Raw genomic sequence first — 14832 nt, 5'->3', positions numbered from 1 at the left:
AACTCAATGGGCCCAATTTATCAAAACTCTCCAAGACTGGAGAAGATAGATATCATGGGATAATCTGGGTGACCCAGCAATGGAATGGATTTGGTCCACTATTGAAAACATTTGCCAAACAATAGCAAATGATTTTGTGAAATCTATTTCAAGTTTGCTGGATCCCTCTCATGATAGTCTATCCTCTCCAGTCTTGGAATGTTTTGATAAAGCCAGTGTATCCAAAACCAATTCTTTATTTTGAGTAGGTAACAGAGGTATGTATTATAGGCTAATTTTCTCTTTTCTTCCTGGCTCCAACAACAATGTTTGCATGTGAGTTTCCAACTCGGGCCACGTGCTGAGGTCAAAATGATAGTTCTTGTGTTCACTCAGTATTGCCTAGACCTTTATGGCACCTATAGACGTGAATTATCATCCCATCTCTGTGTCCTAGATTCTATAGCGGTGATAGGATTTAAAATGATAACTTAAAGCAGGTTTAGTCATGGCTTTTTTTCTTTTTTTCTGCTTGGTGTCCTTTCATTTCAGGCACACGGTACTTTTGTCACACCACTACTGTGCTCAAAATAGCACAAGCCTGCACGTTGAATTTAGTTGAAGTCTGTTGCTGTCCTTCCAAATGGTTCAGTGACATACTTTAAGAGGACAGAAGTCCCTCCCCGGACCAGAGTGTACTGGGAGCTCAGAGTCATGGCATGTTTAATACATGATCCTCGGCAGACAGAACACTGCCTCAGCCCAGAAAAGACACCAATAAGAAGGCTTTTAAAAGAGCCCCTCACTTGTCACATGTCAGCATAGATGAATAGAATACAGCATGACCCATATTTGTGCAAAGGGAAACAGCTTTAAGTCTTGACTTGTTAATGCAAATGTTAACATAAGGCTTATAGTCAATGACAGGGTGCAATAGTATATATATATATATATATATATATACTGTATATGTTTATCAGTTTATCTAAATAATACATGCATATTTTGTCCTGGTCTATTCCTTTAAAAAGTGCAGAAAAATACTTTGGGGCCTTGAAATATAGAATCAGAAAATCTGTTAGGCACCCAATTTTTTATTGCAATGTTGTCAGCCTTGTCTGCTAGACTACGGAATACCATCTGTCCCTGATCCCTCATCTGTCTCTGACCATATGTTTATTCTCCATTAAAACAATGGCAGGCCTTGACTCCCAAGAACTCACCAATGCAATGAGTGTAGGGAATGGGGTTTTAGGTAATATAGTTTAGTGTTCTCCTCCTTTTATCCAGGCACACCACCAGGCACTTTTCAGTGACCACCTTGGTGTTTTTGGGTGGTTACTGAAGAATTGGATCACAAGCCTGCGACCCACCTACAGTTTATTCCCACCTAGGTTTGAAGAGTAGTTGTGCAGGACATGTGAGTGGTTGCTTAACTTTTTCATTTTTTGGCTTTGTTTTTGATGCCTGGTATTGTATTCTTCTGTTTTGATCTGATGATCCCACCAGTATCTGGCTCCCAGTACAGTGTTCTCTCTAGCCCATTTTAGCTAAGCGTACCACCCGGCACTTTTCAATAACCACCTGGTGGTTACTGAAAAGTTGGTCACAATACAGGGGCCACCACCCGCCTACAGCTTCTTCCCACCTAGTTTACAAAATCTGGGGAGAACACTGTATTGGGTTTGGCTTGACAGGCATGGTTGCAAGATTCTATTTAAAGTCACAGCAATAGAACAACATCAAGCGAATGTCTTCGGGCACCCAAGGCTTCCATAGTTCAAAAAACCACCCCATAAAACTGCCACCCCATGCTGTAGACAATGCAGTTAAAAACTAAAAAGTTTAAAAGACCCTGAAGGTAAGTATTTCAGTGAAAGCTGCTTATATTATTTTTACATCTACTATGTACTTTTTGTATTTATTTTTTAACTTGGGCTTTAAAGATGAACAGTAGCACTTGACTGAACAATAATTGTTTTAAATTGTGACGTGTCAGGAATGTATTTATGCAAACTTTAAATGGTATGGAAAGGTCTTACCATGTATAAAACTTTATTTTTCAGTTATATTAGTTTTCCTTTATGCATAAATACTTTTCTCCTGGGTATGATTTATCATATTATTTATTTAAAGTATCTTTAAAAATGTTCCATTTGATGCCTGTGTCTTTATTTACCACTGCACATTCCCAGCCCACAAGACTAAGTGCTTCTCTAAGTAGGTTAAACTTTGTGTTTCTAAAAATCCATTTTTCTTTAAAGAATGATGAAGTTTACTTCTGCGTTCTGTGGGCAATTCATTGTAGCACTGAAAAGTACTAATGATGCTGACATTTTAAAGAGGTCAGCAGCTCCTAAATAGCAATGGCATTCCTAAAGAGTCAATCAGTGTCTCAGATCTTCATGCCTTGGGGAACGTGACAAGGGTTTAAGAGGTCTACCTATGTATGTGCCACTGTTCAGTGATAGGAGTGACATGTCTGATAGAATCACATCTATTTTAGATTTGGGCACATTATCCCTCTTGCTGCCTTTACCATTTAAAATATTAATGTCCTTGTTAAATATTAATAGACCAAAAATGCTTTAAAATCAAATATATCCAATCTGTCATGCATTTTTCAGAGAGACGTTTAGGGCTTGTCTAGGTGCAAGAAGGAATGGGAGAATATTAATGATCTATTATTTTAATATGTATGCTGGTAGATATACCTTCAATAACCCAAAACTAAACAATGCCTTTTAAAATCCTGATAATAAGTATTCATCATGGCACATATTAAAGCCTCAAATGTGAGCTAAATAAATATTGTCAGAAGACAAGAGCCATTTGTATTGGTACTTGAGTTATCACTTCCTTTGTGTATTTTTTCCATACTTGTACAGTAATACAGCGCGAAACAATGACTGAACCTTGCCGATGTGCAAGAGTTTCTTGTAGACCGGTCATTGCTGTTTTTTGCCCTCATGCAGAGTGACTGGTCTTGTATTCGTCCCCCTCCTCTAGTTTTCTGCAGGTAGCCTGTAGTTGATGAATTTACTGGGTTCTTCCCAAAGCTTCCACACGGTCCATGTTTAGCACAATGATTTCCCCACTATGCCTACAAGGTAATATGGGCGTTTTGCAAAGGCACACATAGAAGATTTTTATTACAATTGAGGAACATACTTAAAAAACATTTATTGGGCTTGATTTATTAAAGCTTTCCAAGACTGGAAAAGATAGACTATCATTGGACAACCTGAGTAATTCAGCAAACCTGAAATGGATCTGTTCCAGGATTATTAACATTTGCCAAATAATAGCAAATGATTTTAAAGAAATCAATTCCAATTTTTCTGGCTTACCCAGGTTCCCCCACAAAAATCCCAGCCTTTTTACAGAGGGAAACCCTTGAAATAACATTTAGGTTTTCGGAGAACCCTTACTATATTTATTATATCTACATCCCACAGGATATTAGCATGCTGATCAGTGGGAAGAATGTATCATACATTGCTGGCTAGTGGAAAGAATGTCACCCTATGTGGCTATGTTACAGGCAGCCAAAAAGATCATTGATGTCATCATTGGTCATCAACCAGAGAGGAACAAAATGCTCATTGCTCAAGCAAACAAACCCCTAGCAACTACTGGAGGAACCCTGGCTCTATCTTCTCCAGTCTTGGAGAGCTTTGATAAATCAGCCCCATTGCGTCTGGAATTCTGCTTTATTAGTAACGGATTACGTTAGTGTAGTGTAGGAAGTGTAGACGCCATGGTCTAAACACATGCAGTGACTCTCATTTTCTAAGCTGGTGCACAGTGATGGACTATGCATGTGCAGTGTCTCCTCCTTAGGTCCTAATGGAAAGGATGTCCCCCTTAGGAATTGCAATTTGGGCCTTATGGAAACAAAATTGTGAAGGGGGCTCTTTTGCTTCGGAGGGTTCACGTGAGATGTCCCTAACTTTGTAGCCATTACATCCCAACATTGAAGCAGCATCTTGGTAAAAGTGGATCTTCAACCTACTTTAAGTGGGAACTTTAACTTACGTTCTGGATGTGCCTGGGTGGTCAACTCCCGGTTTCAATTTTTAAAAAACTGGACAGAATTTACACATAAATGGAGCATGCTTTGTTGTAAGCTACACTTCAGAAAATAGACTTTTGAGTGCTAAAATGCTAAAAATGTGTCCTTGAGGACTGTAGTGCCTCAACTTAAATGAGGCTTATAGATACAAGAAAGACCCCACACTTACCTGGATATCCATACTTAAAAGAAGTTTTCAAATCTTTTTTTTCATATACATTCATTATTTATAAAAAATTTAACAAGCTAAAAAACAGAAAAAACAAAAAGAGAGGGATAAAACCGTAAATAATGAGATATACAATTATAATAAGAACACACAATTAATATTTTGGTATATTCAATATCCCAATTAACAAGATCAGCATCATGATAAATGAATAGTACAAAGCAGAACAAAATACAAAACATAAAGTCCTTCAGCAGTAAGCTCATTCTTGGAAGTAGTTTTTAAATCTTTATTTGGACAGGAGGACAGGAGGACTAAGACGGTGGGATACCCAAAACGCACCCAGAGATTTTTTAGCTCCAAAGTTAACAAGTCGTAAGGTGAATCGCACAACCTGAACTTGTTCAGGTGCACATAATCCCTACAAAAAAGTACCAGTGTAATTCCATTGAACATTCCAGCTCCTTTCTAAGCCCACATGACCCCAGGCATTCTTCTTAGACCCACTGAGTCTTCCTTCTCAAACCCTTTAGTCCCAGGCTACAACTCGGGGGTAAAAAAACCAGGCACCCAGCTTGCTCAGTCAGGACTCCCTGCATCCACCCTTGGGGAGATGAGCACGCCAATATTACACCAACATCAGAGAACACAGTCACAGATTTGTTATCCCCAATACAACTCTCCCTACTTGCCAATAGAAGCAGGACATTTATCTGTCAAGATGAAGGTTTCTACGTGGTGGTCCCCAAACTGAAAACCTAGGTGGCCCCTAAGATGATGTCACAGGAGCCAAGAAGAGGATTACAGCAAAAAAACAAAAAAGATGCAAAAGCTGGAAATTATTAGTCAAACTGGCAGAGTCTCAGTAAACTTTGTTATATTTGTTCAGGAGACCTAGAAGTCCAAGCATGTTCTGTTCTAAACAGCAATCATTCATAAAACACCTCTTTTTTGAACTTCCAGCTTTTTTTTCCCAATGAGAATTTGGCATCTCTAACGTGAATCACAAACAGTACATTTACAGTCCATTTTTGGACCTGGAGTGTGAAGTAGTGTGAATAAAGGTCAGCACCTCTAAAGCTCAGCCTGGAGTATGCATGTTGAAAAGTGAAGTGCTTCTTATCTATTCTTATGGGAAAACATGCCCTTCTGTTAAAGAATAAGAACAGCTTGATGTCAATTAATCTTATCAATATCTGTCTAGTTTTTTTTGTTTTTTTGGAACCTTATTTCTATATGGGAGCTGCAATATTGGCTCAATATATATGCAAGGTCTGGGCCCTGCTTTGGTGTGCTGCACAATGGTTGTGTTTTTCATTCTCACATTGCAAGTCTATGGATTTCCTGATTGCAGTGCACACCCAAGGGCAATAATCTATAAAGAGTTTGCCATGATGGTTTATCTATAAAACTCTGTATTGAAAAGTACATTCTAGGCACAGTAAATAATTTATTTCTAGCCTAATCCAGATATGAGCACAGCATGCCTCCTAGACACAGTTGTTGGTGCCTTTCTCCATCCCCCATTACCAGCAATCAACCTGTTGCCATACATTCTGTAAATGGCCAATAAATAGAGGAGTGAAAGCACAACACCAGCAACAGTATCTATAAAACTTACAGCACTTGCGTCCCAAGCAGGAGCTAAATGCTTCAGAAAAACTGGTAAAAAAAATGTAAAATGCTCCTGCCAAATTTATTCAATATGCCCAAGTTTCTAAAATAAGGAAAAGCAAAGACGTAGGAATCATATCATAAATTACTTTAAAGTAGACACTATAAAATATCTCAAAATATACACTCCCTAAAATCAACACCATACTTTCCATTCAAACAATTTGCATGAGTCAGAGTCATCGTAGGGAGTTAGTGCTGATCAGTGGATTCATTAGAAGCTGGAGGCCTCTGTTGGCCCACGTAGGGGAAGTTTTAAACCTATTTGCAGGCAAAACATTTGACTTTGTTTTGGACAATGCAGGGAATTCTGTTGGATTTTTTTTACTTCATTTGAGCAGATTTCTCTTTACATCAATTCAGAACAGTCTGGGGACACAAACACACATACATTTTTAGTAAAAAGGGGAGTAGAGATTTCTGAGAATTTTCAAAAATGACCTCTGCTCCTTCTACTCCGATGGCAACTTCACTTTTAATTTCCAATACAGAAAGTGGGGAACATTTCCACGGTGGTATCACAGACTTGGAATTTTAATTCTAACTTTCTGTTTTTCACAATAAAGAAAAAAATGGGGTTGTTGTTGGGCTTTAATGAGGTTCTGGTACTTTAGGGAAAAAAATCCTGTCCCAGTTCTGGCATCACCTGTCACTGGAGCTTGTACTGGCTTGGATGCTGCAGCAAAGGACTATACACATTGAGTGGTTGCATCCGCATCTGCTTATATTGTCACCTTGCTAATTGAGTGATTCAAGACATGAATAATGGTTTACTGAGCTTTCTGCACCCCTATTTTCACCTCTTTACGAGTAATTCTTACTAGATTGTAAGCTCTTCAGGGCAGGGACCTCTCCTTCTATATTACTCTCTGTATTAGTCTGTCATTTGCAATCCCTATTTAATGTACAGCGCTGCGTAATATGTTGGAGGTATATAAATCCTGTTTAATAATAATAATAATAATAATATTAATAATAAATTCCCAAAACAATGTAATGTTATGTGTGCAAATTGGGTTTACCCACAGGATTACTTGGCTGTCATAAGGTGCAAGATTACTAGTACATTGTGACTGCTCCTTCAAATCTAGAAGTATAATTTGTGTCATTTGGATACCTCATATGGCCCATTTGCTGAATCAGGCCTATCCAACTGTTGGGAAGTTCCATTGCCTATTCAGAACCTGCTGAATGATTATCTCTTTCAGCTGGCTTGGAAATTCCTTGAAATCCTCTGGGGATAAATGAATCTGTGGTCAAACCACCATACACAATTCATAGGCCTAAAATCGATGATAACGGCATTGAATGTGCCTATAAATAAATGTCACTATATGGCCAATGTATGTAAAGTTCTGGTGATGTCTCTATAAATTGGGTACCCTTTGTTCTTCTTGCTTCATTGCCCATTCCTAGGATTGTGGACGTATTATGAATTTCTTGTTTTTATTTCTTAATATAGAAATGCTAAACTTAATGAGAGAATTTATGATTTACTATATATATAATATATATAATTACTTAATATATCTGCTAGCTGGTGCAAGCCGAGGGTTACGTTTGGGGTACAAGTAGGCAGTGTATATTTTATGTCCATAAAGGACGTACTGTAGCTTATAGTTCTTTTTGCATTTCAGAGCATTATGAGCACATTATGCTGCTTTAAAGTGTATGAATGTAGAATAGGGTAGGGTTAGACCTTCCATCAAGTTTTTATTCCTTTCTGTGTCCACACTATCTGTACTGGTGACTGCTGCTGTACGGACAGAGATTGAGGGGAAATCCAAAAAAAGCAATCATCCATTGGGGTCACCAGTAGTTAAACCAACAATCTAGGATGGAAATGTATTCATCTTGGATACATTTTTTTAGGGACACTGGGAGCTATAAATTATGTTACCCCTTCCTATAAATCTAAAAAAAGTATTAGATTTACCTGCATCTTAAAGAATAACTGCACTGCAAAAGGTAAAACCTGTCAAAACTGACCTTCTTCTAAACTTCTAACATGCTGATCTAGTAACTTTAATGCTCTTTGCACTTTCCTTATAAAACAGGGAATCTGACATTCCTTAAACAATTCCTAGTGGGAATCCATTACAGCCATTAAAACACATGGTCTTGCAAGATTCCCATGAGGGAATGTTTGAGGTAATGTCTGATTCCCTGTTTTATAAATTGAGCCCTTTGAGTCAGTAATCAGGTAAATGCATGCCACTCGGGAAAGCTAGAATGAAGTCAATGCTTTAAGTTTTGCATTCTTCTTTCGAGCCAGCAAACACTGTAACCAATGGATCAATATGAATCATTATTTGCAGAAACAGAGGACAGCAATAGCATTCCAACCCCTTCAGTGCAATATTCCTTTAACTATATTATCAGGGACCTAACCAGCAATAGCGGACTTTCCATTTTAGTCCGCTTTCATTAACAGTATGATTTGTGGTGTTGTTAAAAAATGTGCTGGTTATAACATATTGGCAGCATAATTTACTATTCTTCTTCTTTGCTGTCTTTACAGGTGGAAGAGAAAACAAGATGCCCATTCTTATCTCCAAGATTTTTAAGGGATTGGCTGCAGACCTAACAGGTGCCCTTTATGTGGGTGATGCTATTTTATCTGTGAATGGGGCTGACTTATCAGATGCCACCCATGATGATGCTGTGCAAGCTCTGAAGAAGACTGGCAAAGAGGTAGTGCTAGAAGGTAAGACTCTTGTTTGATCTTTTGTCCAGACAAGCCAAGAAAAATCTTCCTGGGAATGAGGTTTACTAAATAAAGTTTGTGATAAAGGAGGACTGATAAGATGAACTGGAACTACATGGAAAAGAAACAGATACAGGACTGGAAGAACTGGCATTGCAAGCTGTTTGGTTGTAGCTTAGCTCTCCCCCACTGTTATACCACGGCCAGGAATTCTGATGATTCCCTCACAGCTGTTAAGGGGGACTTGCACATTCCAGGGATGCTGGGAGTGGAATGTGGGAGGCTTAGAACATGAACTAACAGTACGGCTTAGAGTAACGCATAAGGAAGACAGATATTAAAACTGTTGGCAATGCCTGGACAAGTTGTAAATATAGTTTGTAAGGCATGTTGTAAATATAGTCTGTAAAGCTTATTTAATAAATTCTACAAAAACCCTTTTATAAAATACAGACAGTTGTAGTAACTCAGGACAAGTAAGGTGACTCCTAGCTACTACAGGATATTAGTATGTTCACCTTTGTGCAAGTACATATAGATCCATTGTATGCAGAATAGCCACCTGTATTTTACCAGCCTGGCCGCTAAACGTTGCACTTATTTCCAATGTTATTATTAGATCTACTACAACGCAGTAATGGTCGGTCAGTTGATAACCAAAGTTTATTGTAAACAAGCCTACCAAACTGACTGAATTTTTTATTTGAGTGCAGAAAGCTTCACTTATGTTGAAGTAAAAAAAAACACATAGCAAAAAAGATGAAAAATGGTTCAGATGTGAAATATATTCATCATTATTACACAAGTTTCTCATTTAACTAAACAATATTTTTTTTATAATCAGGGAAAATCCAGGACAAGGGATTCCCAGAGCACTATAGATTGTCAAAGAAAAGTGCACAGCGGATTATTTTCTTAAAATTTGTCTTTTTGGAAAAAGATGATGTAAGGGAGAAGTAGTAACTGATCTGATCCATTTGTTTATACAGGTTATACAAAAAAAAGAAATCCTAATTCCCATTAGGAGGACATTGACAATATCTCTGAAAAGCCCCCCACACCCTGAGCCACCTATCTAAATGTTTTAGGTCACAGTGTATGGGTCTAGAAGCCAATAACCATGTTCAAGCACAGTCACATTTCCATTGCTGCTTCTACTTGCCTACATCATTGCAGTGCTTACTATGGTGAAGAAGTGAGGGATAACTGGTAAACGATTTATATTGGAGTTTGAAGCCTTTGCAGAGATACTGGCACTTTATTTACCATGAGCAAGATGACAGGGTCTCTTTAACAATGTCATCTGCCCTCCATCCCCAAGGTGCAGACTATGCAGGTAATGGAATTTCATTGCGCAGTCAGCGCTTCCAACAGCCATTACTGCACTTAGTTTTAATCAGGAAATGTCAATTATATAAAATCAATGGGGAAGAGCTGAAGCGTACAATTGTGCAGGCTATATTATGGCATCCAGACAAGACATGTGTGATATTCTATAGAATTGTTCATATTGTTTAGTTTCATTCTTCAAGTAATATCTAGGCCAGGGTTTCCCAACCAAGGTTACTCCAGAGGGTTCTAGCGGTTCCTTGAGCAATGAGCAATTTGTGACTCTTGGGTCAGTTTACTTGACATCATTTTTATGGGGCTATCGGAAAGGGTGGCAGCCTTTCCAATGACCAACAATATAAGAGGCATTCGTCCCACTGATCACGATACTATTAATGTAGTATGGGTTGTGGATGTCGTAATTATAGAAGAGGTTCTCCGAAGACCTATAAGTCATTTCAAGGGGTTCCTCCATGTTATTAAGGTCAAGAAACACTGCTCTAGGCAATAGCTTTATGGCTGTACTGTATTGGACCTTAAAACCCAATTAAATGTTCAGTTAATTAAATTTCTTTCTTTTTTATTTAATTCTTTAAAGAATAGCCACAGCCTGAGTAGCAAAGCGTGTGTCTGTCCTGAATGCTGCAAAGTGGGACCCTTGCTATCTATGGGGAAGCATTGCTCCCACACACCCTACTGAGCCGGAGACAAGGCTTTCCAAATTAAAGCTGCGTACACACGGCAAATTTTTCTCGCCCGATAATCGGTATCGGCCAATTATCGGGCGAAAATCTGCCGTGTGTACAGTCGGTCGTCGTCCATCGTCCGACGACCGTCCTGGCGGATCCATGGACGATGGACGACGACCGATCCTAATGAAAGGGAAGGGGAGAGCGCGCAGCAGGGTGCCGCTCCGTCGCTCTCCCCCTCCCCTCTCCATAGAGCATGAACGGTGCTGTATGTACAGCATCGTTCATGCATCGTGCAGTCTTTTCTCGTTGGAAAGGATCGTGAAAGATCCTTTCCAACAAGAAAAATTGCAGGTGTGTACGCAGCTTAAGACGGACCACCAGATTTGCTGATTTCCAAGCTTTGGGCCTCCCTTAATAGAGACATGTCTGACCTCTCCAAAGAGACTACTACTTCCCTACAGATGGTAAGGGTCCCAGTCTGCAGCAACTAGTAGCAAAGCGGTTTCTCTATACAGGCTGTATTATCTTTAGAGAAAAAAATGAGCTGTAAGATTTTGTACACCCGGATTTTTTTTGTGATGATTTATTTGGGCTATCAAAATTAGGGCTTAGATATCTTTTTGCGATGGTACTGTGATTGAAGTAAAATGGGCAGATATGAATAGTAGATACCCCTAAACCACTTCCTCGGGTGAAATGAATGTTACCCATGGTAGTCTATAGAGAATAAATGGGGTATCAGTGAGCAGTTCAATGCCACCTGCTGTCGTCAGTTGTGAAATGGTCAAACACTGGATCTTTAGGAACCATCACAGCAGTACAGATGGCCAAGTGGCTGTCAAGGCGTCAAACACGGAGCTGCATGAGAACACCTGTTCCTTTTGCGTGTCCAGCTTGGCACACAGATTCATGTATATGTTTTATATAGCAACGTTATCAGTTGCTTAAAAACACTGGGGTATGGGTCTCCGACAAAATAGGTACTGCTATCCCTCTCTATTCTAGAGACTCAATTTCAGAAAACTTGCAGCATGATTGCCTGACAGGGTCAAATACCATGACATATATGCATTTGTGTATTGCATCTGACTTGCCTGGCCCTTATCCACATATTTGTTTTAGGACAGTAAATCAAAATACAAAAGTAAGAGAGTTAGCATTATAGCCAGGAAATGACGAAATATAGAAAAGGCAGCCACTAGTTAGCCTTGTACCCCCTTAGAGGTTACCTTTATACTGGCCCAGTACCATTCCATTGCACAAGCTCCATTTGATTTTCCAACCAATGTGTAGAGTGAATGAACCCCTACCTAACTTTATGGAAATGAAAACAATTCTTTAGGTAGGCCCACATCTTACATAGCAGTGGGTCAATTGCATTACAATGAGAGATGCATTGCAATTTGCAACACGTGTGGCAAGTTTAAAAGGGATTGCACATGGACTGTGATGTCTAGTTATCTCAAAGGAGATAGCACAGTCGTTGAGCATTCAGATTGTAATGTGTGTGGTCAGCTTAAGCTTCCTTCTTTCTTGCAGAAGCAGGTGATTGAATAATTACATGATTAGTGCGAGTAATTACAGTAAAATCATCCATTACCTCATTTATCTTCAGCCCAGAGTCAGATGTGTTTGTGGGAGACTGGAAGAGCTGACACTTCTGCCCAGTGAACTGTGAACCACTTACTGACCTGACTGCACTTGGAGAAGTCTAATGAATTCCACAGGGGCCACAAGCCAGGATTTAACTCTTTGATTGATCAGTTTTATAGAATTTTATGTGAAAATCTACAGGAAAAAGATTATACTGAGGGGGCAATTCATTGCAACTGGTCAAATATTGTATTTCTCCTTCTAAAGTACGGAAATGTTTCAGCATCCAATAGTTGTGTATTATGCAGACACTTACTGGACCTGCTCTTGGTGCTCTGGAGAAAGAATGTACCTGCATTAAGGGGTCTTAGGAATGAAAGAAGGGATCCTAACTTAGGGGCTATTCACCTTTTTTTTCAGGAGTGTGGCATTAGGGCTATATATGTTTTGTGGTACAATTGTGTGTACAATCTCCCTTACATTTCAGAAATCCCACACTAAGCCAGTGAACCTCAACCATGGTTCTTCCAGATAAGTTCCATACTAATATACTTTGATCATAGTAATAAACCAGGGGTTCCCTGAAGACCAGAAATCGAATTCAATGGTTTCCCTGTGATAAAAGGTTGAGGAACACTTTGCTAGGGTCTACTAAGATAATCTGTTCAGTATGTATCTACTCAGGCAGGGTATTTCACTAGAAATGGGTTAATAAACCTAAGACTGTACAATCAGATTGCAATGTAATTCTAAAAGTTATGTACAACCACACTCTAATGTATACTGTATGTGCATTTTTATACCTATGTTCAATTAAATATAATTATTTAAAGTTGTCATTTTTTGGGTTATTTCTACGAACTGAATATTTGCTTTGTACATTTTAACCTTTCAAGATAATGGCATGATCACAATGATTGCATAAATTATATTTGTCTTCTCTCTGTCATTATTCCTGATAAGAAATAGTCCTGGGTGGAAACAGGTGCAAGTTACTTCTGCATTGCGGGATCTTTAGCACTTTGAATTTAATTTGTTTTATGTTCCTGTGAACCATTTTCATATTCAGAAAGAAACTATTGCATTGCTAAATGAAAATATGCAGGAAAAGAAAAAAGAAGACTTTGAGCTTACTAGAGTGGGAGACTTTCTGTATAAAATAGTTATGAGATGAGTAAGTGCAGTTATTGTAACCAGATTGTGTGCTTTAACTCCTTCCAGCTGTTGTCAGTGTCACACCCCAAAAACAAATTGAATTAACCCCTGACGTGCCTAGGGGCACAGCCTATAACCCAGGAGCTTGTGACATTTATTCAGTTATAGCGAGTTATTCACAGGACCCAAATTACGAGCCTATTCACTGTAACTAAAGCTTATGGGCTGCCTTGTGGTGCATTAATGAACACATATAATGTGGATTAAGGCATTCTGTTCATTATGCTCACTGTAATGCAACATTAAATTGATCATGCATCCATTTTATATATATATATATATATATATATATATATATATAAAACAGTGGGCTACAATGCTTTTCGGTAGCATTACTACAGTGATCGATTTCCCATTAACGTATAATGTTGCAATTTGATTGAGAAAATATTTTTTTTCTGATTATCTTCTCTATAGGCTGGATTGGAAAAAAGAGAAGCATTGCAGAACAATTATTAATTATTAATAATACTGTAATAAACTGTACTTTTATAGCACCAACATATTACGCAGCGCTGTACATTAAATAGGCAAATGACAGATACAAACAATGACAGAGGAGGAGAGGACCCTGCCCAGAAGAGCTTACAATCTCTCTCATTTCGCTTCTCCTCTTTTTTTTTTGCATCCCAGAATGGTCCTTTAATCCCACGTTCTTTATGGCACTCCATATGCATGCACTGAAGTACAAAAAAGGTGGAAGCAATATAATGGAATATGTTTTAGCATACTTAATGTCATTTAGTTGGGTCTGAGTGAGGACAACATTTGTTTAACTGGTAAATGGTTTATACTTTTGCGTGTAGCAGAATTATGTACAGTACATTGGGTATAATTGTCCTTTCCACACTATGTTCTCTTCACAGTGAAGTACATGAAGGAGATATCCCCATTTTTCAAAGGCCCTACCCCCAGTGGTCCAGGAAGCTGGGATAATACACCGCCTATCCCGCAGAAGAGGGGCTCCCCTGCTCTGCCTCCTCGGGATATAAAGGATGGGAAGAGCATTCCATTGAAAATGTGTTACGTGTCACGCACCTTCCTGCCTACTGACCCAGAGCCCAGGTAAGATGCCCCACAAGTAGGCAAAATATAATTACCAACTTGTGCCTTAAGCCTTTCTAACACATATCAATTTTATTTTACAGTGGGAAAAAGTAGAACCCCTGTCATTGTCAAGGGGTCAAGACATACCCTGGGTTTATAGTGAGGTCAGATCATAGCTTGGGTCCATGGTGGGGTCAAATAATACCATGGATCTATGGTGGGGTCATATCATACCCTGGGTCTATGGTGGGGTCAAATCATACCATGAGTCTATGGTGGGGTCATATCATACCAAGGGTCTATGGTGGGGTCATATCATACCCTGGGTCTTTGGTGGGGTCAAATCATACCA

At 38.9% G+C, this 14832-nt stretch overlaps 1 protein-coding gene across 1 annotated transcript in view; it reads left to right on the top strand.

Annotated features, from left to right (window-relative positions):
• The window catches only part of SNTA1 (syntrophin alpha 1), a gene marked incomplete in the record, with an annotated part of 37643 nt that overhangs the window by 10403 nt on the left and 12408 nt on the right, over window positions 1–14832 (top strand). Inside the window, 2 exon segments of the mRNA XM_072403674.1 lie at window positions 8419–8604; window positions 14300–14498. Coding sequence (XP_072259775.1) covers window positions 8419–8604; window positions 14300–14498 — 385 coding nt within the window.

Source organism: Pyxicephalus adspersus, chromosome 3 (genome assembly GCF_032062135.1).
Source record: "Pyxicephalus adspersus chromosome 3, UCB_Pads_2.0, whole genome shotgun sequence".
NCBI lineage: Eukaryota > Metazoa > Chordata > Amphibia > Anura > Pyxicephalidae > Pyxicephalus > Pyxicephalus adspersus.
The sequence above is the reverse complement of the archived record's forward strand: the minus strand, read 5'-3'. Positions and strand labels throughout refer to the sequence as shown.